This window comes from Emys orbicularis, chromosome 6, assembly GCF_028017835.1.
Source record: "Emys orbicularis isolate rEmyOrb1 chromosome 6, rEmyOrb1.hap1, whole genome shotgun sequence".
Lineage (NCBI taxonomy): Eukaryota > Metazoa > Chordata > Testudines > Emydidae > Emys > Emys orbicularis.
Window position 1 is genome coordinate 84,935,155 of NC_088688.1, and position 23,632 is coordinate 84,958,786.

The 23,632-nt window shown below is 43.8% G+C and overlaps 1 protein-coding gene across 1 annotated transcript in view; it reads left to right on the top strand.

The window, feature by feature from the left end:
• The window catches only part of SHC3 (SHC adaptor protein 3), a 76,277-nt gene that overhangs the window by 39,027 nt on the left and 13,618 nt on the right, over window positions 1-23,632 (top strand). The window contains exons 3-8 of the mRNA XM_065406404.1: window positions 4,858-4,921; window positions 7,065-7,184; window positions 10,065-10,118; window positions 15,186-15,237; window positions 20,373-20,499; window positions 22,149-22,306. Coding sequence (XP_065262476.1) covers window positions 4,858-4,921; window positions 7,065-7,184; window positions 10,065-10,118; window positions 15,186-15,237; window positions 20,373-20,499; window positions 22,149-22,306 — 575 coding nt within the window. The remainder of the gene's footprint in view (window positions 1-4,857; window positions 4,922-7,064; window positions 7,185-10,064; window positions 10,119-15,185; window positions 15,238-20,372; window positions 20,500-22,148; window positions 22,307-23,632) is intronic.

A 23,632-nucleotide genomic window follows, 5' to 3' on the forward strand; every position in this document is an offset into this window, starting at 1 on the left:
GGAGGTTATTGGTGGAATTCCTTAGGAACTGGTCTTGGGACCAATCTTATTTAATATTTTCATTAATGCCCTTGGCACAAAAAGTGTGCTAATAAAATTTGTGGATGACACAAAGTTGGGAGGTATTGCCAATACAGAGGAGGACCGGAATATCATACAAGGAATTTTGGTGTAATAGAAATGGGATGGAATTTAATAGTGCAAGATCATGAACTTAGGGACCAACAAGAATTTTTGCTGTAAACTGGGGATTTATCAGTTGGAAGTGACAGAAGAGAAGCCCACGGTGTATTGGTCAATCACAGATTGACCATGAGCCCCCAATGTGATGCAGCTGTGAAAAAAAGTCTAATACAATCATGCATCAGGTGAGATGTTTCCAGTAGATAGGAAGTGTTATTACCATTGTACAAGGCATCAGTGAGACCTTGTCCAGATGAGGAATACTGTGTACAGTTCTGGTCTCCCATGCTTAAGAAAGACGAATTCAAACTGGAACAGATGCAGAGAAGGGCTACTAGGATGATCAGAGGAATAGGTTTCTTCCTCTCATCCCTGTCCCCTAGTTTCTTATGAGAGGAGACCTAAGGAGTTTGGCTTGTTTAGTGTAACAAAATGATGGGTATGGGGAGATATAATGGCTCTCTATAAATATATCAGAGGAACAAACACCAGGGAGGGAGAGGAGTTATTTAAGTTAATGGCCAATACTGGCACAAAAAAACAAATGGCTATAAATTGGCCATCAATGAGTTTAGACTTCAAATTAGATGAAGGTTTCTAACCATCAGAGGAGTGAAATTCTGGAATAGCTTCCCAAGGGGAGTAGTGGGGGCAAAAAACCTAACTTGTTTCAAGACTGAGCTTGATAAGTTTATGGAGTGGATGCTATAATGAGGTTGCAATGGCATATGGCCCATCTGTGACTGCTGTTAGCAAATATCTCCAATGGCTGGAAATGAGACACTAGATGAGAAGGGCTCTGAGTTACTACAGAGAATTATTTCCCAGGTGTCTGGCTGGTGGTTCTCACCCACACTCAGAGTCTAACTGATTTGCCATATTTGGGGTCAGGAAGGAATTTTTCAGACTGGCAGAGACCTTGGGGCACAGGCGCTTAATTTCTAATCTGCCGGGGGGTGCTCCCCCCAAGCTTTGGTAAGGCCCTGCCCCCACTCCACCCCTTCCTCCAATGCCCCAACCCCTCCCTGCTTCTTCCTGCCCTGCCCTGCCCCGTCTCTTCCCCGCCTCCTAGGTCCAAAGTGGAGGTGACCAGCAAGCTGTTTTCTTTCATCTGTTTATCTAATCAGGGATCTATATGAGCACCTCAGTACGTGAGCTCCTGCATGCCTACGGGCCAAGTAAATGCTACACCTTTTTGCAGCAGCTGTAAGGATCACTGCTGAGCAGCTGACCCCAGATTTCTTTGGGCCATCCTGTCTTCCACAGGCAAAATTGCTTGGAGAACTTCTTCTCCAGCTCCACTATCTTCACCAGCATGCTTCAAAGATAAGCTAGTATTTCGTTCAAAGCTCCTAATATCCCCACCAAAACCATTGTTAACTTTAGAACTGAGGTTGCTCTAGTGTATTTACTGAAAATCAAGGAAGTCACTAGTTAAAACAATACTACGGTCCAGACTAGTTTCAACATGTCTTATCAGCTCAATATCATAACACCCAAATGCACTCTTGTCCTCCTGAGATCCACAGCACACTCTCTTTCATTTCACACACTCAGACACACAACCTGAACTCCAAGCTCAGCAAGGTTAAGGTGTTTTATGGACAGATGTACCTGCAGTTGGAAGTCTGCAGTGTGTTATTACTGCCTAAGCTGATATGCATCTTGGCTCCCCAGCTGTCCTCCATCCCCCTTTCCAGATCCACTTCCCAGCTAAAGTGTGCAGTGCTTCGATTGGCTGGCTGTTCCAACAGGAGGCTGGTGATACAGCCAGCCAGCCAATCCTTCAAGCTAGGTTTCTTCCTCTCATTCCAGTACATTCACTTCCCCAACTTCAGACCTGATAAGGGTAGCCAGCAGGAGTCCCAATCTGATGGATTGACTGAGTTTCCTTAGTGTAGGGCTCCTCTCTTGACACTCAGTAGCCGGCCAGCAGAGAGGCCAGGCAACCAAAGAAGTACCGACCCCAGCTCAGCATCTGAGATGGAGATGTCTCCAATGCAAAGATGCAAGCTGCACTTGTCAGGAAAATTTGCCTGCAACTCTCCCTGTCCCCTCCACGCCTTCTGTTGCTGATAGTAGCTGGGAGATTGTGAGAGCAGACAGGGAGAGTTGCTGGAAAATTTACCTGATAAGCACAGTTTGTATCTCTGCAGTCAGAGTGGATGAGTAGCTGAAGAACTGCCCAGACCTGCTCTGAAGCACACTGGGAAGGGATGGGGAGTAAGTCTGGGAAGCCTGCCAGGGGCTGGGGAGAAGGACTCCCAGCTGCTACCCAGTCTTCCTCACTGTTTTTGCAGGATCCAGGGCTTGCTGGGAGCCTATCTGAGGAGCCAGGGGTGCTCATGGCTGGGCAGCAGGGCTAAGGAGGCAGCATTGGATCATAGACGTATGTGTTGGCTTTTTCTGGGGTTAATGAAAACAGTTGTTATGAACAAGGGAAATATTATTTTCTGTCTGACATTACTTTTTCAAAAGTAGCCTCTGTTTGAGGTGCAGGGATTATGTCTAGGAGTGGGATGTTTTGTTGTACTGTGCTTGTGAGTCATGTCAGGTGTCATTTGCCAGCTGGCCTGATTGTTAACTGCTGTATCTGGGAGAGTTAGTAACAATTTTACACAAAACACATTGCAGAAAATTCATCGGGGTTCTGAACTGGGATAGATTTGGAGACTAAATTCAATCATTGGACAGTGAAATGGAGGGATTTAGTCTTGCTTTAAGGGCCTGATCCAAAATCTGTTGAAGTTAATGGGAGTCTTTCCACTGACTTCAGGTGCATTGGTTTGGGCCCTAGGTGAGAAGTGCCACACAAGTTTAACCAGGGGCATGCGCAAGGGGGGCAAGCAGGGGCACGACCCCCCCAGTCAACAAAACCAGGGTACAGAACTCCTCCGGGGCAGGGAGAGTGAGCTCCTCCTGCCCCGGGTCAGGGCAGGAGATCCAACTCCATGGGCCACAGGGGGAGGAGAGGAGAGCCAGCTCCTCCAGCCCTGGGGCCGTGGGGGAGGAGGGGAAGAACCAGCTCCTCTAGCCATCAGGGGAGAGCGAGCGCCACAGGCCCCAGGGCTATGGGGGGGTAGAGGGGAGCCAGCGCCTCAGGCCAAGGGGGGCACAGAAAGTGCCCCTCCAAAAGTGGCCAAATTTTTATTTCAGTGCATGCCCCAATCTTAACTATGGAGTCACTACTGATTCCTCCATAATAAATCAATAACTTCATTTGTTAGGCCAGTCTCTGTGTGTGCGCTTGCACATACGTGTGCACCCCCTCCCATATGCACACTGATCACATACATTCACATAGACTGTGGGTTGAAACAGTAACACAGATTGTGTCAGAGTAGAATTAAAGTAATATTTCGGTTTTTAATGATCCTTTAGGTTGGCTTTGAGATTTTGGTTATTTCTGGCTCTGTGGGCTTTCGAGTTTGCGGTGGGTTCCCTCCAATTTTGTTATTTAAAAAAATATTTGGTTGTATAAAATAAATGTCATTTGTCCATTTGGAAGTATACACATACTATTCTGTTAATAATTTGAAATCTCCCTCAATATTTAATATTGTTAAACAATATTTTGCAGTTTATCTTTAACAGTCCCAGTGGAGCCATTACAATGTATTGCATCAATCAAGGCTACATCCATTACAACACTGATATTAACATGACTAAGAAGGACTGTGCATGCACGTTTATGGATTTTCAAGAATTAACAATTTGGTTGTTGCATTTGACCTATTGTTTAAAACCGATAGGGCCTAAAGACATTCACTTACAGCTGCATGATCAGCAAAATTTCATTTTGAAATACAATCATATTCTTCATTCAAATTCCTCGTGAGTGTATGTTTCTTTCACTTAGCCTGCCAGCATTAATTTACCAATTACATAAGTCTGATTAGAAAAAAACCATAATGTTGGTGATATAAAGATATTTGTTGTGGTACAGTAATGCCACAAGTTATGTGGGTCATAATGAACAAATACCAGTAAAATCCTTACACCACAACACACTGTCATTTATTTTCTTTACAACATACATTTTGCAGCAAAATGATTGCAGAAATATTTTAGAGAGTTTTGATACTATGTGAAACCAGGCTGGCTTGGCTCTGCACAAGCCTCAGAGGGGGAGGAAAATAACCGTCTCTATGTTCTAAATTTAGGGGAAAAAACAAAATAAACACAAATATTAAAAATGGTCTCAAATGGTGTTTAATAATTAATAGTAGCATTGTTTTAAGACCTGATATCTCACTAGGATAAAAAAAATGAGACTTGTGCAGCATATACCAGCTCTCCAATGGTGTAAAGAGTCAATTTTTATCCTTGATGGTTCTCATGTTATTGCACCTTGAACCAAAAATGAGTATTGTACCTCAGAGCAGAATAATCCAAATTTGGAGAAAATTCCACATTTGGGCAGGAAGGTAGTAGGGAAATGTTTTTGGCAGGTTGTATTTTTAAAAAAAATTGAGTCTGTTTTAAAGCTGATCAGAGATGATATCTTTACTGGTGAGAAAAGAACGAATTGACTCACTAGTTATCGGGTCTTCACTTGTGACTGAATGCCATAAAGAACTAAGTTGTCAAATATTCCCCTTCAGTGCAATTTGAACATATAATGAAGAAACCAACACATCCATTTCCTATAAAGCTTATTTTCTGTCTCCACAGGGAAGCAATCAGCCGTGTTTGTGAAGCAGTACCTGGAGCCAAAGCAGCCTTCAAAAAAAGAAAGGTATTTTTCTTTCTTTCTTGTCAGTGACACATATTTCCTTAGTTCAGCATAGCAGAAACCAGATGCAGTGGGCAGGTGTGTTTAAGTCAGCCTGAGAACTGCAGGTGCAGAATCTTCCAGAGTCTTGTCTGTGTGCAGCCACTGTAGATTGCACCGACTGCCCTTCCGGTCAGCATCGCTCATAGAGTTCAAAGTAAGGGAGTGTAAGGATACTCCTTCCTCCCCTGCCTGGGATATCCATATCATGGCTAGTAGCATAGCTGGGTGGGGAAGTGGCTGGGGAGTGGGTGAAGTCTTGGGTCTGCCCCCACACTACTGGCCACAGCAAAGGGGGAAGTACACTGTGCTAGGTATATGGCTGACACAAACTGTTGCCCTCCTGGAGCAAGGAAAGAACCATCCAGGCACCATATTGTGACTCTGAGTGCCAGTACGATCCCGGCTCTATCTCTGGAGCAGCACAACTATGAACTGCCCCTGACTCAGGGCTTGTGGCAAAGCCACAGTTTAGCTCTTAGGAAGTCTAGTTTGCAGTGACATGAGCTTGTATCTGAAATGGATAACTGCTGCACTATCAACAGAAATAGAATGTATGAGGGAGGGTTCAGAACAAGAACCCACACACCGTCCTTGCTGAATGTGGCCTTTTTCTTGTAGCTGAGAGCCATGTAATATATATTTAGCTCTCGTGGTCACAACGGGGGTACTGTATTTAACTCCCAGTGAGACATATGCAAACACTAAAACAACAAATACCACAGCGACAATAGAATCTGCTTCAGAACAGAATTGTCTTTTCAAAGAATATCTTCCATATTCAGCCTTTTTAATGGGGGCTTTTAATCAGAAAGTAAAAGAAAGGCAAATGTCTTTTTTCTTGAAAAACAAAATGCCACAAAATAACACTGGGAAAATGGATGAAAGGAAGTTCCTAGTGCCCAATGAGCCATCTTGCTGAATCAGTGTGTCTAAGAGCAGTATCTCCTGTTGAGAGATTAGAATCTGAATACTTGGGTTCATCACTCATGAAAAATTGTACAGAGATTTGGTTGTGGAAAGCAAAATATATCAATGAGTGGAGATTGTCCCACAGTAATTGAGAATTAGGTAGGTTGTCCATTTAGAAAATAAAATCCATGAGGAAAGTATTTCAGTTACTTTGCCGATGTCCCTCGACCACCTGATGGCGTCCGACACCATGAGTTGCTGCATCAGCCGAGTGTAGCGTTGACCATTTCCGCATTCTCTCAGCACTCTCTCGAACTACTTTTAAAACAAACCAACCCTTTGGAAAGGGAAAGGGTGCTGGTAGCAGCTAAATCTTAACAACAGCAACAAAAAACACATGAACTTTTGCAGGTCTGTGCCCCGCCCTGTCTTCACGGTGACTCTCATGTTTTTGTCAGTTTCAGCTCATGTATCTTAATTTACATGGCTAGGGCAAATTCTTGTCTCTAGTCTGTAATATGGATTTATTACATAGTAATAAAAATTCTTCTATGTGAAGTACACTGGCTTAGTGTATGCAGTTATATCTCCTTCTATCTCTAATGAGAATAAGACTTTGCTACTTACTTATAGCTAACAAAGTTATTCCTTCATCTCAAATATTAAGACTATGTGCTTTGGTGTTGTAAGTCCAGGGTTTGATCCCCACTGACAATTGCACAGTAATAATGCTTTGCAATCTATGGTTTGATGCTATATTCCACACTTATGCTTTAACCATTTTGTTAATTGTGTTATGAGGAATGACCTACAGAGAAAAATAGCTGCCCAAATGAAGTGATCACTAGAGTAGAGTAAAAGTTGTCATTCTTGAATAGCAGCTCTTAAGATGTCAGCTGAGCCTGCATGAAGTGTGCCATGTACACCTTGTACAGGGGAGGTTGGAGGGCTGCTATTAGCAAGTCAGGCTCCTGTACTGGGTATAGACTGGCTACAGAGCTCCCTTCTCAGAGGTACACCAGATATGAGCCTTCCATAAGATCCTTTAATGAACTGCCAGGAATGGCTGAGGTTAGTTTAAATGGGGTTTGTTACACAGTGTCCCCACGTGGCTGAACAGTATAATACAGTTTAGCAATCCATTACAGTAAGTTGTCGTCGCGAATCAACTAAAATGTATTACTTTACTTCACAGCCACCAAGCAAAGTTCTCTCTAGCGTCTTGGGAAAGAGCAATCTTCAGTTTGCAGGAATGAACATAACTCTAAATATATCCACCACCAGCTTAAATCTAATGACTCCTGATTCAAAACAGGTTTGTGTATAAAAATCCCTAAGTCCATTGATGAAGAGCATATCGTGTAAAGTTTGCTACTTGATAAAATGCTCCTGTGCTTAAAGTATTATTTCTTTATCAAATAAAAAAGGAATGAAAATGTAAAGTGCAATAGATTAGTTTGTTTACACATTTAACATAGATTGGTGAAAATAATGTTTTCACAGTAATTCTGTCATTACCTCTCAAAAGGTCCACTTTACAATGTGAAATGGCGTTTTCTGGCAGAAAAAGGTCCAGTTCCAAACTTTGGCTGTGTTTGGGTGGAGGTATTTTGGTTCTGACCAATCTACAGAGATGAATGCCTATCCCCAGTGTTTTTTTTTTCTTTTTCTATATATTGTGTTAGAAGGCATTCTATTCATAAGGTGATGTTAAAAATCCTGCTTTGGGGGGTTTTCACTTCAGTGAAATGTCTGCCTTTCAGAAGAAGGAAGCCTGTGTCAACCAACCCCTTTATTCTTCTCCTTTGTGCTGAAGGTATATACTGACTCTGGGGAATCACTGCAGTGGGTTGTGAATGATGTATGAGATGAGAAAAAATCTTGCTCGCTATGTATATAGAGAAAGCTGATAGTGTTGCATAATCACTGCTGTGCTATTTGCTGTGAGCTACGTACCTAGATGTGCCTAGATACAGCAAGGAAAAAAACCTGCTGTGCCGCAAGATAAAAAATAAACTACAAACACACACACACACCTGAAAGGTTTCTTACTTTTTATTTGTCTTTTCCCCACCATCTTATAGATAAGCTGCTGTAGTCTTCTACTACAGTACTAGCTCAAGCACTGTAGTAGCAGCACTATGGCATGTTGTAGTGTTTTGGACCTTATTAAAGCATCTGATAGTACTTTTTATAAGGGCAGTTGTCCCCAGCTTTCACTACTGGCACAAGGAGCTTTCCCTTAGTATGACCCATCTGCAAAACATACAAAAAACGGAAGGCATTTTAAAAATAAGAAGTCATTTTAAATAAAGGGCGAGAGCCTCAGCTCTGTGTAAAGCAGCAGAGATTTGGGGATGGCAATGGAGCTATGCTGATTCACACCAGCTGAGGGTCAACCCCAAATGTTTTGGCTTCTCTCCACAATATAGTTTCATTAACTGGAAATAGAAGAGATGACTGATATCATGTGTATCTATATTCACTACACAAGCTATGATGATGGAGGACTGGGAAATGAAGGGGTCTTTGACAAACCAGCACTCTGGTGGAGGGCTCCTTCATTTCTGGTTTATACTAGGAGTGTTGGATTACCCCAGAGAGCATTCCTGGAATGTATAAAAATGTGGTCTGCTTTCTGTGGCATACCTTTCAGAATACTGAAAGCAAGGTTGGCCAAGTGGCTTTCTGATTAGTTCTTTATGGTGCTATCCAAGAAAGACAGGCTTGATTCTTGTTACTAGTCTCTTGTTCGTGGATCAGCTTTGGACTGGAGAGAATGGAAAAACAGCATTCTTAGTTTGGAGTAGGGAGGTAAGGGACCAGTTGAGTTGCTCCATTGAGTTGACCATGTTAGTTAGGAGTCATTACACTACACATTACACTAATTGAATCCCCCCCCCATGTTAAGTTCTCCTCACACCTTCTATGGGTCATCTTGATTATCACTTCAAAGTTTTTTCTTCTGCTGCTACTGATAGCTCATCTCAATTGATTGGCCTCTTACAATTGGTATGCGTACTTCCACCTTTCATGTTCTCTGAATGTATAAATATCTTCTGTCTGTGTGTTCCACTCTATGCATCTGAAGAAGTGAGCTGTAGCCCACGAAAGCTTATGCTGAAATAAATTTGTTAGTCTCTAAGGTGCCACAAGTACTCCTGTTCTTTTTGCGGATACAGACTAACACGGCTGCTACTTTGTAACCTTAGTTAGGAGTGACATTGAGACACGGAGTGAATTACTGTTCAGACCTCCTGGTACAAAGACCACCGTGATGCAGGTCTTTGAGCGATAGTGGGGAGAGAAACCTTCCCTTGGGGATAAAGAGGAATACAGTCCTCCACTGAGAATAAAAATAATGAAAGATCTATTTAAAGGTTATAGTTGGGTGAGCAGATGGGGCTGGAAGTATTATGAAGGCAGCATGCGTTACATGGAGGAAGCACGTCACTTTATTCTCTGACCCTTTCTGACTCAGCGAAGGAACTCCAAGAGACAGCCTTTTTCTCGAGAGGGAGGTACTGCTAGGCATGGTCTTTCAGGTGCAGGGGAAAAAGGGGAAAGGAAAATTAGTCAGCTCAGGGAATGCCTCTCTCTATGACCCCCCACTCCCTTTCCACTGCTCTGACAGTTAACCCCATTGAGCCAGAGAGCCTATCTGGTGTCCACAATGTTCAAATCCACAGGAGGTTATGGAAGCCCCTAACATTTGCCCTCTATAGCCATGCAGGATATGGAAGCTCTGTATTTTGGGTGAAGTGTACCCTTTTGCTACATTCATCACTACCTGTGACAAAAACTCACTTCAACAGATTAAAGTTTCTCCAAAATATCTTCAGGAAACTGTATTTTCAGATAAGATACTGTATGGCAGGACTATATAATTTACTTGAATGCTGGGCACATTTTTATGTTCATTCATTGCTATTCTAAAATTTCATTGTCCTTCAACTTAAGGAAAACCTGAAGTAGGGATATCTAACATTCTTAAGCTTGTTTACATCAGCAGCATGTTCTCTGTGACTAACTCCTCACAGATGAAAGGCAAGAATTTATTTTGATCTTGTTTTCGGTTTTTACTTCACTCTCTCACACACACACACACACACACAAAAAAAAAAAAACCAAAGGGGGTAATCTGCAAAAGAGAATCTACTGACTCATACTTTTGTTTTTTTTCTGATCCAAACAGATCATAGCAAATCATCATATGCAGTCTATTTCCTTTGCCTCTGGAGGTGATCCGGTAAGCATTTCTTTAGTCATTTCCTTCCATACGTATTGCTATAGGAGGACCTTATGCCAGGATTTATCTCATGTCTTACTCAAAGGAAAATATAAGCATGATAGCTTCTGTTTCTTATTTTGTAAGCTCTTCTGGACTGTTGCCATCAAGCTCTTTTTGAGGGAAACCACTGACAGGCAGTCACAAATCCTCCTCTATGAATGAGTGTCAGGAAAAGTGTCAAAGGGCCTGGAGCATTTCATATAAATCTTATAAATCCTGTAAGTAGGGCCCTGTGGTTTTCAAAGTAAGCACAGTATTTTCATATGGATATCCTTTTACTTTTCATCTTGATTGTTATCCATTTTGCCCTTCCTGCAGTAAAGGACTGAGGATGTGGCTGTATTTCTAGCCTCGTAGCCCCAGGTAATTTTTCTTTCCTTTCTTTTTCCTCAACTCTATCTTATGAAAACGGAGAGCCAAATACTGTCCTCAGATATGTCTATTCCACTCATATGTTTGAGGAGAGGATGTGGCTTTTAGGAGAAGCCCAGTTCTGCATTTCTACACTTGCCATGTTTAGTTTTCCTCTCAGATGCCTCCGTGCAACTCACATTCAATTCAGAGGGCAGATCTGGGCTTTTTACTTATCTACATATTTGTTTGAGCTATCCTCCCAATTTCATACTAAATACGCTTCAGAATATGTCCTATCTATGAAGAATTGAGAAAAACTTAAAACAGTAAAAGTCCCTCCTGAGTCTTGAAAACCTTTACTCTAGATCAGGGGTCAGCAACCTCTGGCACGCAGCTCGCCAGGGTAAGCACTCTGGCGGGCCAGGCTGGTTTGTTTACCTGCCGCGTCGGCAGGTTCGGCCGATTGCGGCTCCCACTGGCCGCGGTTCACCGTCCCAGGCCAATGGGGGCTGCGGGAAGTAGCGTGGGCCGAGGGATGTGCTGGCTGCGGCTTCCCACCACCCTCATTGACCTGGGACAGCGAACCGCGGCCAGTGGGAGCTGCGATTGGCCGGACCTGCCGACGCGGCAGGTAAACAAATCGGCCTGGCCCGCCAGCGTGCTTACCCTGGTGAGCCGCGTGCCAGAGGTTGCCGATCCCTGCTCTAGATTGATCAACCCAGTCCCTGTTGTCAGGGACAGGTCAACTTACATGGCACATATAGCCCTCTCTATTAAATAGCTCTCCCACCTCAACTGCAAGATGAGTTAACTACACCAGCTCTTCAGGGCAAAATATCCTTGACATGTTTGCAAACTGACTGTTATCAATATGCTAAATGGGTCAAATTCATCCATGATGTAACTCTGCTAAACTCAATGGGGATACAGCAGGGATAAATTTGGGCCATTGTAAAATAATAATTCAGGGAGTAAAAATTGATCAACAGCACCTCTGAAATACCACAGCTTGCAATGGATACTGGAAATGAACAATTCCTGCAGCGGGCAGAGGAGTGATTAGTACAGTTGCCTGCCTCCATAGGAAAGTTCTTTGCCACCCCATCTGCCATCCCACATGCTAAGTCCTAGAAACACCCCCACCCATTGGCAGAGTGATTTACCAGGTAACAGCATTACCAGCACAGCAGTAAGAGATTTGAATTGAAATAAACAAGGTCTATCAAATGTTTTAGTGAGATGAAAGTCATGCCACTGAGTCACTGAGAAATCAAATCGTACCAAGTACAGGAGCCAACAAGAGCTGGTGAAACTGTAAAGTAGCATTCACACAACAAGACCACTGCATGATGAGCTCATCCTGGGGGTGGAGAGGAGAGTAGGTGTGAGCATCCATTGACATTCAGCAGGCTTGTCACAGTAGGCTCCTAGTTGGGATAACTTTAAATAAAAGAAAGAGCTTGCTCATGTGGTTCCTGTCTCTCACAGCTAAACTTAATTACTGCTTGATACACCTGACATACCAAACCAGCCTAGCATATATCCCAATATAAATGTATTGATTGTTTTCTTTCCTCTTCAGGGGTGAAATCCACCACCACTCCCACCAAAGTCATTCCCCATACATCAGGTCACTGGGAGTATTAGAGATGCATGAACAGAGAGACAGGGCTATTCTGTTCTGTTCTATACACCTTCTTTTACTGTGGTATCTGAGTGCATTGCAGTAGTGCATTAACTGATGTGAGTGTTACAGTTCAGAGCAATTGCACCAGTATTCCCTCACAGTGGTCCCTTGAGGGCACCCACTCTAAACTCCCAGCTCCTCAACCATCACCTCTCTTGGGAAGAGACCCACATCTCTCTCCCTCCTGACAGTGATTATTGCAGGCTGCACAGTTCCCTGTCTACACTGTGATATTCTCAGCAAGCCAGACTGCCTAAACAGGCCAGTGTCTGCACTTTGCTTTCTCTCCAGAGGCTATGAACAGCTGTAATTACCAGCAGTCACAAGTTACTACACGACTCTTTCTAAGCAAGCACATTTATTCTTAAGGGGAAAGCAGTACAGAGAAAACATTAAAACAACAAAAGAACCTACACACATTCTAATAAGTTTATCAGAGTTCACCCCTCCCAACTCCTCCTGGCTCTATTAAGAGTCAGTGCTTCGAACCCCACAATGGAGCTTTTCTGTGGTCACAAATTCATAACAGCATTAGCTCAGAACTACCACCCCCACGAACAGGTTAGTCTTTCCTGTATGCAGCTTGGGCCTTTGATCTTGAGACTCCAAGAACAGGTAAGCTGCAGATAATGGCCCTCTCCTCAGGGTGGAACTTCAAAAGACTGAGTTTTTGTATAACTGGAGGTAGGGAATTTGCATTCATTTCCCCTTAGAGATTCCTCAGGTAAATCACTTGACAATGTTTGTCCCCAAAAGCCCATTCTTACACATTGTTCAGTACAGTTCTTTGAAGTTCATAACACTTCCCAAGGTTCACATCATATCTACCCCCTAGAGAGGTTACATACAATCCCGGCCCACGATAATACATAACCTTTGCATTTAATACAGTGGACTCAAAAGATACTTAAACTTAACCCATTAAGGTTTTTTTCAAGGATATTGTAGGAAATTGCCATATCTGTCACAGGGACTAACATCTGCCACATGTGGTTTGTTCTTGCTCTCATCCTTTCCCCAGGAGAAGTGTGTATGCAATATAATGTTTTGTTTTGGTAGGCGAAGTTGAAGAAGTGTGACTTGCATTTGGAGCGGAAGGTGTTGAAGTCTGTGATATCTTTACTTCTGTGGGATTTTGTTCCACAGTCTCAGCCCTGGTCTACACTAGTGGGGGGGTTGACGTAAGATACGCAACTTCAGCTACGCAAATAGTGTAGCTGAAGTCAGTGTATCTTAGGTCAATTTACTTGGCTGTGAGGATGGCGGCGAGTCGACCGCTGCTGCTCCCCCGTCGACTCCGCTTCCGCCTCTCGCGAGCTGGAGTTCCGGAGTCAATGGGGAGTGCGTTCCAGGGATCGATTTATCCACGTCTAGACGAGACGCGATAAATCAATCCCCGATAGATCGATCACTACCCGCTGATCCGGCGGGTAGTGAAGACCTGCCCTTAGACTGGCTCTCAAGAAGGCTCTATCTCCCATACAGACAAGCTTTACTCTTGTGGTGGGAAGTTCCATTGTGCCATAGTTGTCAACTATGGTCTTCATACCAGAGCTTCAGGCATGGGTGGCGGGTGAATGTGCCGTTGGGAGAGGCTAGCCGCTCCCCCTCTCCCTCTGCCGGAGGCCCGACTCCTCCCCTTCTGCTCCCCCGACGGAGCGTGGAGCACCCCCTCCATGGTTGATGCCCCCCCCCGTGCGCCCCAAGCCCCAGCGTGCCATGTAGGTGGGCGGTGGGGCCGGAGTGTCCACAGTCCCAGTGCACCGGGCGGGCAGACAGCGCAGCCGGAGTGCCCCCAGCCCTGGATTGTCCCCGGCTCCAGCCCCAGCGCTGAGCAGGCAGGCAGCGAGGCCGGAGCAGCCCCAGCTCACCGGGCATGCAAGCAGCACAGCTGAAGCACCCCCAACCCCAGTGCCCCCAGCCCCGGGCCTTGTGCACATTGGCCCTAGCCTCTTGGCCACAGAAGAGCAGGAAGGAAACTGGAAGCAGGCAGGAGGGGGTTTCAGGGTGGAGCATGGGCGGGGCCACACCAGGCTGTTTGGGGAGGCACAGCCTTCCCCTGCCTATGCTACCCACCGCCCATGGCTTCAGGCAATCTTTTAGATATTGAGTGTCTTGGACGAGACCCTGATTCTTCTCTCAATTGGGGCCTCATCCAAAGCCCACTGATGTCAATGTGAGTCTTTTAACTGATTTCGAGGGCTTTGGAAGAGGTCCTTGCACTGGTGTAAATTAAGGGTAATGCTTTGGAAGTCAATGGAGTGAAACCAGAGTGAGTGGGATCAGAACCAATCCTGTAAATGTTTTTGGAATAAAACAAGAGTTGCTTTTGCACATGCTTGCTGTCTGAGCTGTAGATGTTCAAACAGGATATTAATATGGTGCTCAACAGGGCATAGTTAGGGCCTGTCCACATTAAAATTGAATAGATGCCAGCATTAGCTGTGCTTAAGGGCAAGATGGAAGAGCTTTTTAAAAAGGATTTTGCTTATCTGGCCAGCATTCCCTAGCCTTATTTATTAGTTAAAGGTAGTCACAGAACATAAAAAGGTAGCCTGGAAGACATGTAAAATAAAAATTTATTTTTCCTTATTCCCATTTTATTTGCATCCTTGTGTTAGGTTTACCTGAGAGTTAGTCTGTAGCATGGTTTTATATCATGAGTAAACTCACATATAAGAAAGGACTGCAAAAACTGTCCACACTGGTCAGGGAAACCATGCTGGAAGCCTGCTACAGACTAGCATGCTTAAACGTGGATATTGATGGCATAGTGTTAACTATATTGTGAACATGGCCTTCAGAGTGATTCCATACAGAGGAAGTACTCAGTCATATTGCTGTGTGTAAAATGGTGGGTTAGCTATCTGTCCCACCCTCACCACCAGGCTATCACTTCATGGGAAATACTTATGTGATATGCTCTGCTCTTTTGTTACAGTGCAAAAGCAAATTCATTATATATATATATCCATTTTTTACAGGATACAACAGACTATGTTGCATATGTAGCTAAGGACCCTGTTAATCGCAGAGGTAAGGTATTTTCTATATTTAGTGCCTTCCATTAAAAAATATAAATTCATGTTTTCATTTTATTGGATTTTTCCAGAAAAAGTAAATGCAACACAATAAAAAGTTGACATTAGGGATGATCACTGGAACAATCAGCACAGCAATAATCAGCAGCCACACACATTAGTCCAGCAGATTTTTTGCCATGATTAATATATTTCAGATCATTTGGATGCTCCTCGTGCCTGGACTGGACCTTCCTAGCCTCTTTGCTGAATGTCGTGAGGAAGGAGATCATAACCCTCTTTGTCTCTGATCTTGTATTCAAGCTGTTACCTAGTTCTCCTTCTACTTTCCCTGAGGTCAGACAATGGTTTCTCTCTAAGGCACCTGTTAGTGATTGCCTCCAACAAATGGGATTTATGATCCAGTTCTGATTCTCATAAATAAAAGCAAATTACAGAAAGAGAGAGAAGAAATCATAATCTAGAAAGACAGGTACAAAAGGCTACCATCTGCTTGTATTACAGAAAGCTTTGTGAGGCTTTAAGTTTAAGTTACAAAATAATGTATAATATATTAATAATAAATAGATTCTCCGGTAGAGTTTAAGGCCAGAGGGAGCATTAGATCATCTAATCTGATTTCCTGCATATCACAGGTCACTAAACTTCACTCAGTTTACCCCCGTGTTAGTCCAGTAACTTGTGCTTGGCTATAGAATATCTTTCAGAAAAGCATCCAGCCTAGATTTGAAGACATCGGGAGATGGAGAATCCTCTATGTTCCGAGTTCCCGGGGTAGTTTGTTCCAGTTGTTAATCACCATCATTGTTAAAAATATATGCCTAATTTCTAATTTGAATTTCTCTCGCTTCAGTTTCCAGTCATTGGTCCTTGTTCTGCCTTTCTCCACTAGATTAAAGAGCCCTTTACAGCTGGGCATTTTCTCCCCATGAAGGTACTTATGCACTGTAATTAAGTCACCTCTTAATCTTCTTTTTGATAAACTAAACAGACTGAACTCTATAAGTCGCTCACTGTCAGGCATTTTCTCCAGCTCTCAAATCATTTTGTGGCTCTTTTCTGCACTCTGCAATTTTTCAATAATCTTTTTAAAATGTGGTCATTAGAACTTGACACAGAATTCCAGAATTGGCCTCACCAACACCATGTACAGGTGTAAAATCACCTCCTCACTACTCCTTTTATTATACATCTGTAATGGTGCGTTCTCACCTCAAGAGTGCCCCCTCAATATAGCAGGAGTTTTCATATCCAGTGTCCCCTTCAGGCCATCTTGCACACCACCCAGCTCTCTGGCTGAGAAGAAGGCTCTATCTCACATACAGACAATCTTTACTCTTGTGGTGGGAAGTTCCATTGTGCCAAATCCCTTCTAGGGTAACAAAATGTCCAAGCGGAGTCCAAAGTATCCACCTATCTTCTGGGCCCTGGGTTCCAGCGGTTTCACTGCTTTTCCCCAGCTCTGGTGTCAAGTCCTGTCCTAAGTCTTCCTGAGGCCTCTAGCTTCCAACAGCCTCTGGCAGGTGGAGTGAATGTGCCTAACTGGCCCTTAATCTTTTCTCGCCCATGATGGGGTTCACCCCCTCACAATATCCAATTGATACACCATTGCTTTAGGAGCTCATGTTCAGGTTTGTCCACTGTGACCCTTAAATCCTTTTTTGAATCATGTCTTTCCAAGATACAGTCCCCCATTCTGTAGGTATGACCTGCATTCCTTGATTCTAGATGGATAGCTTTGCATTTGGCTGTACTGAAAGACATTTTGTTTGAATTGGACCCAGTTTAACAAGTGATCCAGAGCACTCTGTATGACTGTCCTGTCCTCATTATTTACCACCCTCCCAGTCTTCGTGTCACCCACAACATTTATCAGCAGTGATTTTATATGTACTTATACATCACTGATGAAAATGTTGTTATCATTTAAATTAGCACCCACAGCATGCTCCACATTATACACACATATAAGAAGACTCATTCTTTCCCTAAAAAGATTAAAATGGTACTTGTCCTCTCACAGCCTAATGCTCTCACTCTTGCAGTGCAGCGGTTGTCTGTCTTCCAGTCACCAGTTTGTAACAAACCCTAAAGAAATATCTCAGTGTGAGCCAAACTTCTCCTTCTTTGTATAAGAAACCTAAGGGTGTGATCCAGGAAGCAATTTAGATGCTTAAACTCCAGAGTTGGGTGCCTATGTCTCAGTGCCCAGCACCACTGTGATTCATGAAACTCCTGCTTGGCTGCCACCTAACCCTGTGGGTGCCTAAGCTCACTCGTCATCTAACTTCCTTCTGTAAAAGTTCCCTAGGCGCCCAAGTATTCGACCCTGGGGCATATGCACTGCTGCCTCCCTTTAGGTGCCCAGGTGCCTATACTGTGTAAGCCCCAGAGTGATTCACGAATCAGGGGAAGACAGGCATTCAGCTGCCTAAATCACATGCAAAGCCTAATCTGAGGCCAATAACTGTTCCACTGTGGATAAATACTTGAATAGTCACTGGGCAAGAGAGAAAGAGAGAGCCCAGTGGTTAGGGCATCCACCTGGGAGGAGGGGAGACCTAGGGTCCAATCCCCCTGCTCCAATGACTCTCTCATTATTTGTCCACAGTAGAACAGCTTCAACAGGAGAGATTGAGGGAGTCCACCACCATCAGAATATCCCGTAGCTGAGTGGCTAGAGCACCTACCTGAAAGGTGGGAGACCTCTGTTCAAATCCTTTCTCTCCTTCTGGCAGAGTGAGGACTTGAACCTGGATTGCCCATCTCCAGGTGAGTGCTCAACCAGTGGGCTACAAGTTGTAAGTAAGGTGAGCACCACTGCCCCCTTTTCCAGCCATTTTGTATGGAGTAAGGTAGGCACCTAACTCATTACCACAAGTAAACACCTAAGCCACCTGACTCCAGGTGGCTGGTTCCTGTGTGTGGATCACTAGTGGAGATAGGCACCTATCTCTGAGAGAGGGGCAGGGTTTAGAACACATCCCTGTTGTTAGCATCTCCCATTGGCTAGCATAGGTGACTTCCTACCTAGCATACTGGCTTTTGTGGTTCCCATTCTTAGGCTTCTATCTTTCCCCATTCATTGTATAGGGAGCCCAAGGGCCTAACTTGGGGTACGTCTATACTTACCTCCGGGTCCGGCGGTATGCAATCGATCTTCTGGGATCGATTTATCGCGTTTTGTCTAGACGCGATAAATCGATCCCGGATCGATCCCGGAAGTGCTCGCCGTCGACGCCGGTACTCCTACTCCGCGAGAGGAGTACACGGAGTCGACGGGGGAGCCTGCCTGCCACGTGTGGACCCGCGGTAAGTTCGAACTAAGATACTTCGACTTCAGCTATGTTATTCACGTAGCTGAAGTTGCGTATCTTAGTTCGAAGTGGGGGGTTAGTGTGGACCAGCCCTTGGCTTTGTGGATCGCAGTGTTATTCCTGTGATTTTCAGTACCTAAAAGTTAAGCACTGCGATGCTGAGGGTTGCAACACCTAAGTCCCTTTGTGGATCCTGCCTCTACTTCTCACCTGCCCAGAAGCCATCCTTGTATCTAAGGAGACAGTTTATCCATTATGTTATTTTTAATATGACTTAAGTTTCTTTTCAGCTCCCAACAGGTTTAGCAGCAGGCAACATATTCTCTTTAAATACCCACTTCCAGTATTGCATGCATACATATTATAGTCCTTTGTTCAACTTCACTTCTTTCAGTCCACACGTTTGGAGACCTCCGCACATTGCCTAGGGAATCCCTTGGTGCTGAATGACTAACACAGCTGGTCGTACAGTTTATTCATGTAAGGCAAATTCACTTCATAAGCCAGTGGTGTCCATCTCAGTCTTTATGCAGGTGAAGTGTCCTGGGGGAAAAATTAATCTGCAACCCAGGGCCAGGAACATTTGCCCTGCATCAAGACATCACACAACTCTATGGGCAGGAATTGCAGCCACTGTGTCTGCATAATTGCAGATCTCATGATGTCCTACCCTGGTCTATGCACAAATCCTTCCTGTATGCCAGCCTGTGTGGGACCACTGTGTAGATGCTCTTCAAGTGCTGTGTGATTGTTACTAACAAAATTGTACAAGCACACACAAATGTCAGCATCATTCCTAATTTGTATTACATTAGTCCCTAGAGGCCCCAATCCCCTTGTGCTAGGCACTGGACATGCAGGCTTGTCTACATTGCAATCAGGAAGTGTAATTGCAGCGTGTGTAGACATACTCGAGCCAACTTTGATCCAGCTATATTGCAGGCGCAGATTCTTATTGCTTAGTTAGTGGAAAGGGAGTGGGTTTCTCGGCCCCCAGCAGGTGTAAAACTGGTGTAGCCAGCCTCTCTCCACACAGTTCCAGAGTATCAGCCTGGAAGAGTGCAGAGAGGGGGGTCAGTGTCGAGCTGCTGTATTGGCTGTATGCCACTCGGGGATTTCCCAGATAGCCAGTTATGCCAACACACCACACCTTTGCATCACTGGAGCCATAGCAGGGCCAAAGATCTGGCTGGTATCTTGTATATGAATACCTCCCTCACACCTCATTTTGCGGAAGTTCAGAACCAGTTGGAAACTTTGTCGCACAGGCACACATCATGATAAGTAGATTAGAAAATCAACTAAAATGGCAATACAATTACAGAAAACAGATTGAAGAGAAATAAAGGTAAGTTTAATTTGGAATGATCTGAAAATGTTCTCTAGTGTCTATCTCCTTATTTTAATAGAAAGCTCAGAATTCTCCTGTAACTTGCTGCACGCAGTTACAGTCAGGTGATAATGAATGACATTCATTAAGGTTTCTCTTCTTGAAGGAGTTTTTCAAATTATGGGCCCTGATTTTGGTCTCACTTACACCAGTTTTACACCGTTGTACGATAATTCCATTGGATTGGAGTGGAATCACTCCTGATTTCAGATGGTGTAAGTGAGAGGAGAATCAAGCCAATGTCTTAAGTTAGCTGTAGCTAATTGCTATTTTTGTTCATTCAGATTTTAATAAAATTTATATGTCATGAAAAGAACAACTGTCCTTGGCCTGGAGGTCCTTGTGCCATTAATTACTGCATCACAGTGAAGACTGTAAAAATAATGTTGTGTAAATGTCGGCATCTTCCTTTCTTTCCTCTAGCGTGCCATATACTGGAATGCTGTGATGACCTGGCCCAGGATATTATCAGCACCATAGGGCAAGCATTTGAACTTCGATTTAAGCAATATTTACGGTGTCCCTCTAAGATACCTGCTCTCCATGATAGGTGAGTAACATTGCAGTAGAATCTTTTCTAGTTCCTCAGTTTCCTTCACCAGCTGGTAAAGTGAGGGGTGAATCTATGGCTGTGCTGTGGATGAAACTGTCTTAGAAGAACTGGATTTTAAACACACTTTAAAACAGATTCCTGATAAATGAGTGAAACATGGATTGCCTGATCAATGTGGATGGGCCATAATCATTTTAAAATCACATTTAAACATGGCCTCTAGGATCAACTGTTTTAAAATTATAATGTCCTGCCCATACTGGCTAGTCAAACGCTTGTTAGAGATCGAGACAGGTGCACAAATTCAGAGGTGATGTGTGCTATAGGCGGTATATTGCACATCGCTAAGTGAGACGAAGGGAGGCTAAATTGGTTTAATTTACATAGTGAGTGACCAGAACAAGTTGTAAATTACACCAGCTAAGAGTCATCTCTATATTTGGCCCCAGGTCAAAGCACTATTTTAAGCATGGTTTTTAAATGGCTATGCCCTGGCCCATATCCACACTGAAGGTCTTTAAGCCATGTTAGCCTAAATCTATTTAAAATTTGTTTTTAAATCCAGCTTTATACCCAGTGTGGATGGAGCCTTGAAGTAATGCAAGTGGAGGAACTTCCCAGGAAGGTTGGAATCTATCCTGCAGGGTTTCTTTGTAAAGTCATGAATGGTCATGACAGATTTTGGTCTGCTCGTTTTAGAGATTTTTCTTTTTGCTGCAAGTCATAAAAATCATCATAACCCTTACTTAAAGTCAAAGAAACAGGCTTTCTAAAAACACATACATAGACTGGCACAGGTCAGACTGCCCCCCCCCATGAAAAAAGTGCATATGGAAGGGCCGAGTGGGAGGAAACCCTATGTGTGATTGTTCTAAAAGGGGAACTGGATTACCAAATTAACCTATGGTTCAGCCTTCACACTGATTTTCACATCCCATTCCCCCACCTCAGTCTCTGTCTACAGTAACATTTTTAGAAACTTTCCCACCAACGCTAGCACCATATCAGCTGCATTGGTGTGAGCAACATTTTGGTTGGATGTATTCCTGAGGGTTTCATCACATGACATAATCTTTAATTAAAGATTAATCTTTAATTCCTGGAGACTCCAGGAGAATCCTGGAGTTTTGGCAACCCTACGCATAGTGAGTGTAGAATGCTACCATTCTGATTTGGAAGAATTTTACCTTCCCTTTGCACTGGTGTAAATGACAGCTTGATGTGCAGTGAAACAGAGAATTGGGCCTGTTGAATTCACCAAAGTCATTCCTGATTCACAGCAGGGTTATTTAGATCAGAATCAGGCCCCAAGACATTATGAAGGATACTTTTTTTTATCATCAGCCAATCAATCACACAAATAATACTACCAATAACATGGTAAGGTATTGTAAAGAAGTTTTTAATGGTTGTCATTAATAGGGGTATGTAGGACCTGATCCAAAGCTCTCTGAAGTCAGTGGAAGGCTCCCATCAACTTCAGTGGGCTTTGGATCAGCCTCATTACAGGGGTGGAGTGCTGCTTGGTTCATCCTATTTTGTAAACGTCGCTTAATTGTCAAAGGGCTGGGTAGTATATGGCCCATGTAGCTAGTACTATAGCGCTTCGAGTGCTGCAAGATGAGTAACATCATCCCTTTCTACAGGATGCAGAGTTTTGATGAACCTTGGATGGAGGAAAATGGAGAGCCAGCAGAACATCCCTATTACAACAGCATTCCTAATAAAATGCCTCCTACTGGTGGCTTTATTGATGCTAGATTCAAAACTAGGATCCCAAATGCCGCAGAGACTGCTCAGGTCAGTGACATGTTACCTGCTTAGTTTCTTATTCAATCAAAAATTTGAAAGCAGCATTTTATTTCCAGATCAATGCACTGACAATATTAAATATCTTGTAACTTTTCATATATGGCTGCATTGTTCTGTGGCACCTTATTTATTGCTGCTTCATATTCATTCATGGACTTGAATAAGAAATGAAACATGGCTCTATATTGTTTATTATTAAATTCTGGCTCATCCTGCAATGGGTGTGCTGGGGGAGAAGAGGCTGAAGATGACCTCTTACCCATTACACCTGCTCAGTAGACAGGCAAAATCATAGCCTTCCAGATCACAGAATGCTAGGTGGGAGTGGTCACTGGCCAACATTTGTTGTCCTCAATAGGACATAGCTAAGTAACTAGGGAGGAATTATAAAGTCCCCACTCCCTGTTAACACACAGAAGGAAAGATAGTGTACACTGTTCCCTTTTGGACCAGCCCTATGGAGCTTTCTGAAAGCCCTAAAGGCTGGACTGTAGAGTGATTTTTCCTCTTTCTCTGGTCCAATTAACATTTAATTATTCAATTATATAATTTCAGTGGAACAACTTCACTAAGAGCTCCTCATCAGGATATCCCCTTGCTCAGTGGTTAGGGCACTCACCTAAGAAGTGGCAAATCCCTGTTCAAATCCCTTCTCTTCATCAGGCAGAGGTGACTTGAACCAGGGGTCTCCCACATCCAATGTGAATACCCTAACCACTGGGCTAATGGTTATAAGAGAGGTTCTCCTCCTCCACGTCCCCTCTCCCATTGTTTTGTGTGGAGTTAGGTGGCCTCTGAGCACACCTAGTGGATTGGGCCCTTCATGTTAGTTAGGTGGAGTAGTGCCTATCTTCCCCTGCTTTGTGGATCACTAGCAGAGCTAGGTGCCTCCCTGCAACCTGGGTTTAGGCACCTATCTCTGTGAGGGGGCGGGGCTTAATACCCATCCATTTTATCAGCATCTCCTATTGGCTAGATTAGGTGGCTTTGTGGGTTGTTTTCTAAGCTGCCTATCTCTCCCCATTCATTGAATAGGAGCCGAGGTACCTAACTCAGTTTTGTGGGTTGCAGTGCTGTTCCTGTGATTTTTCTAGGCACCTAACAGTTAGATGTTGTGATGCTCAATGTCACAGTTCCTAAGTCCCTTTGTGGATCTGGGCCTAGAAGCCTGCATAGGGATGCAGAGCTATTCTCTTGGCTGGCCTAGGCAACTGGATCAGGTGGGTCCTGTTAGCTCCAACCCATGACATAAAAAAGGTTGAGCCTCTGTATGAGGCACAGGCAGCAGCAGCAGCAAATCCAGAAATAGCCGAGCTCA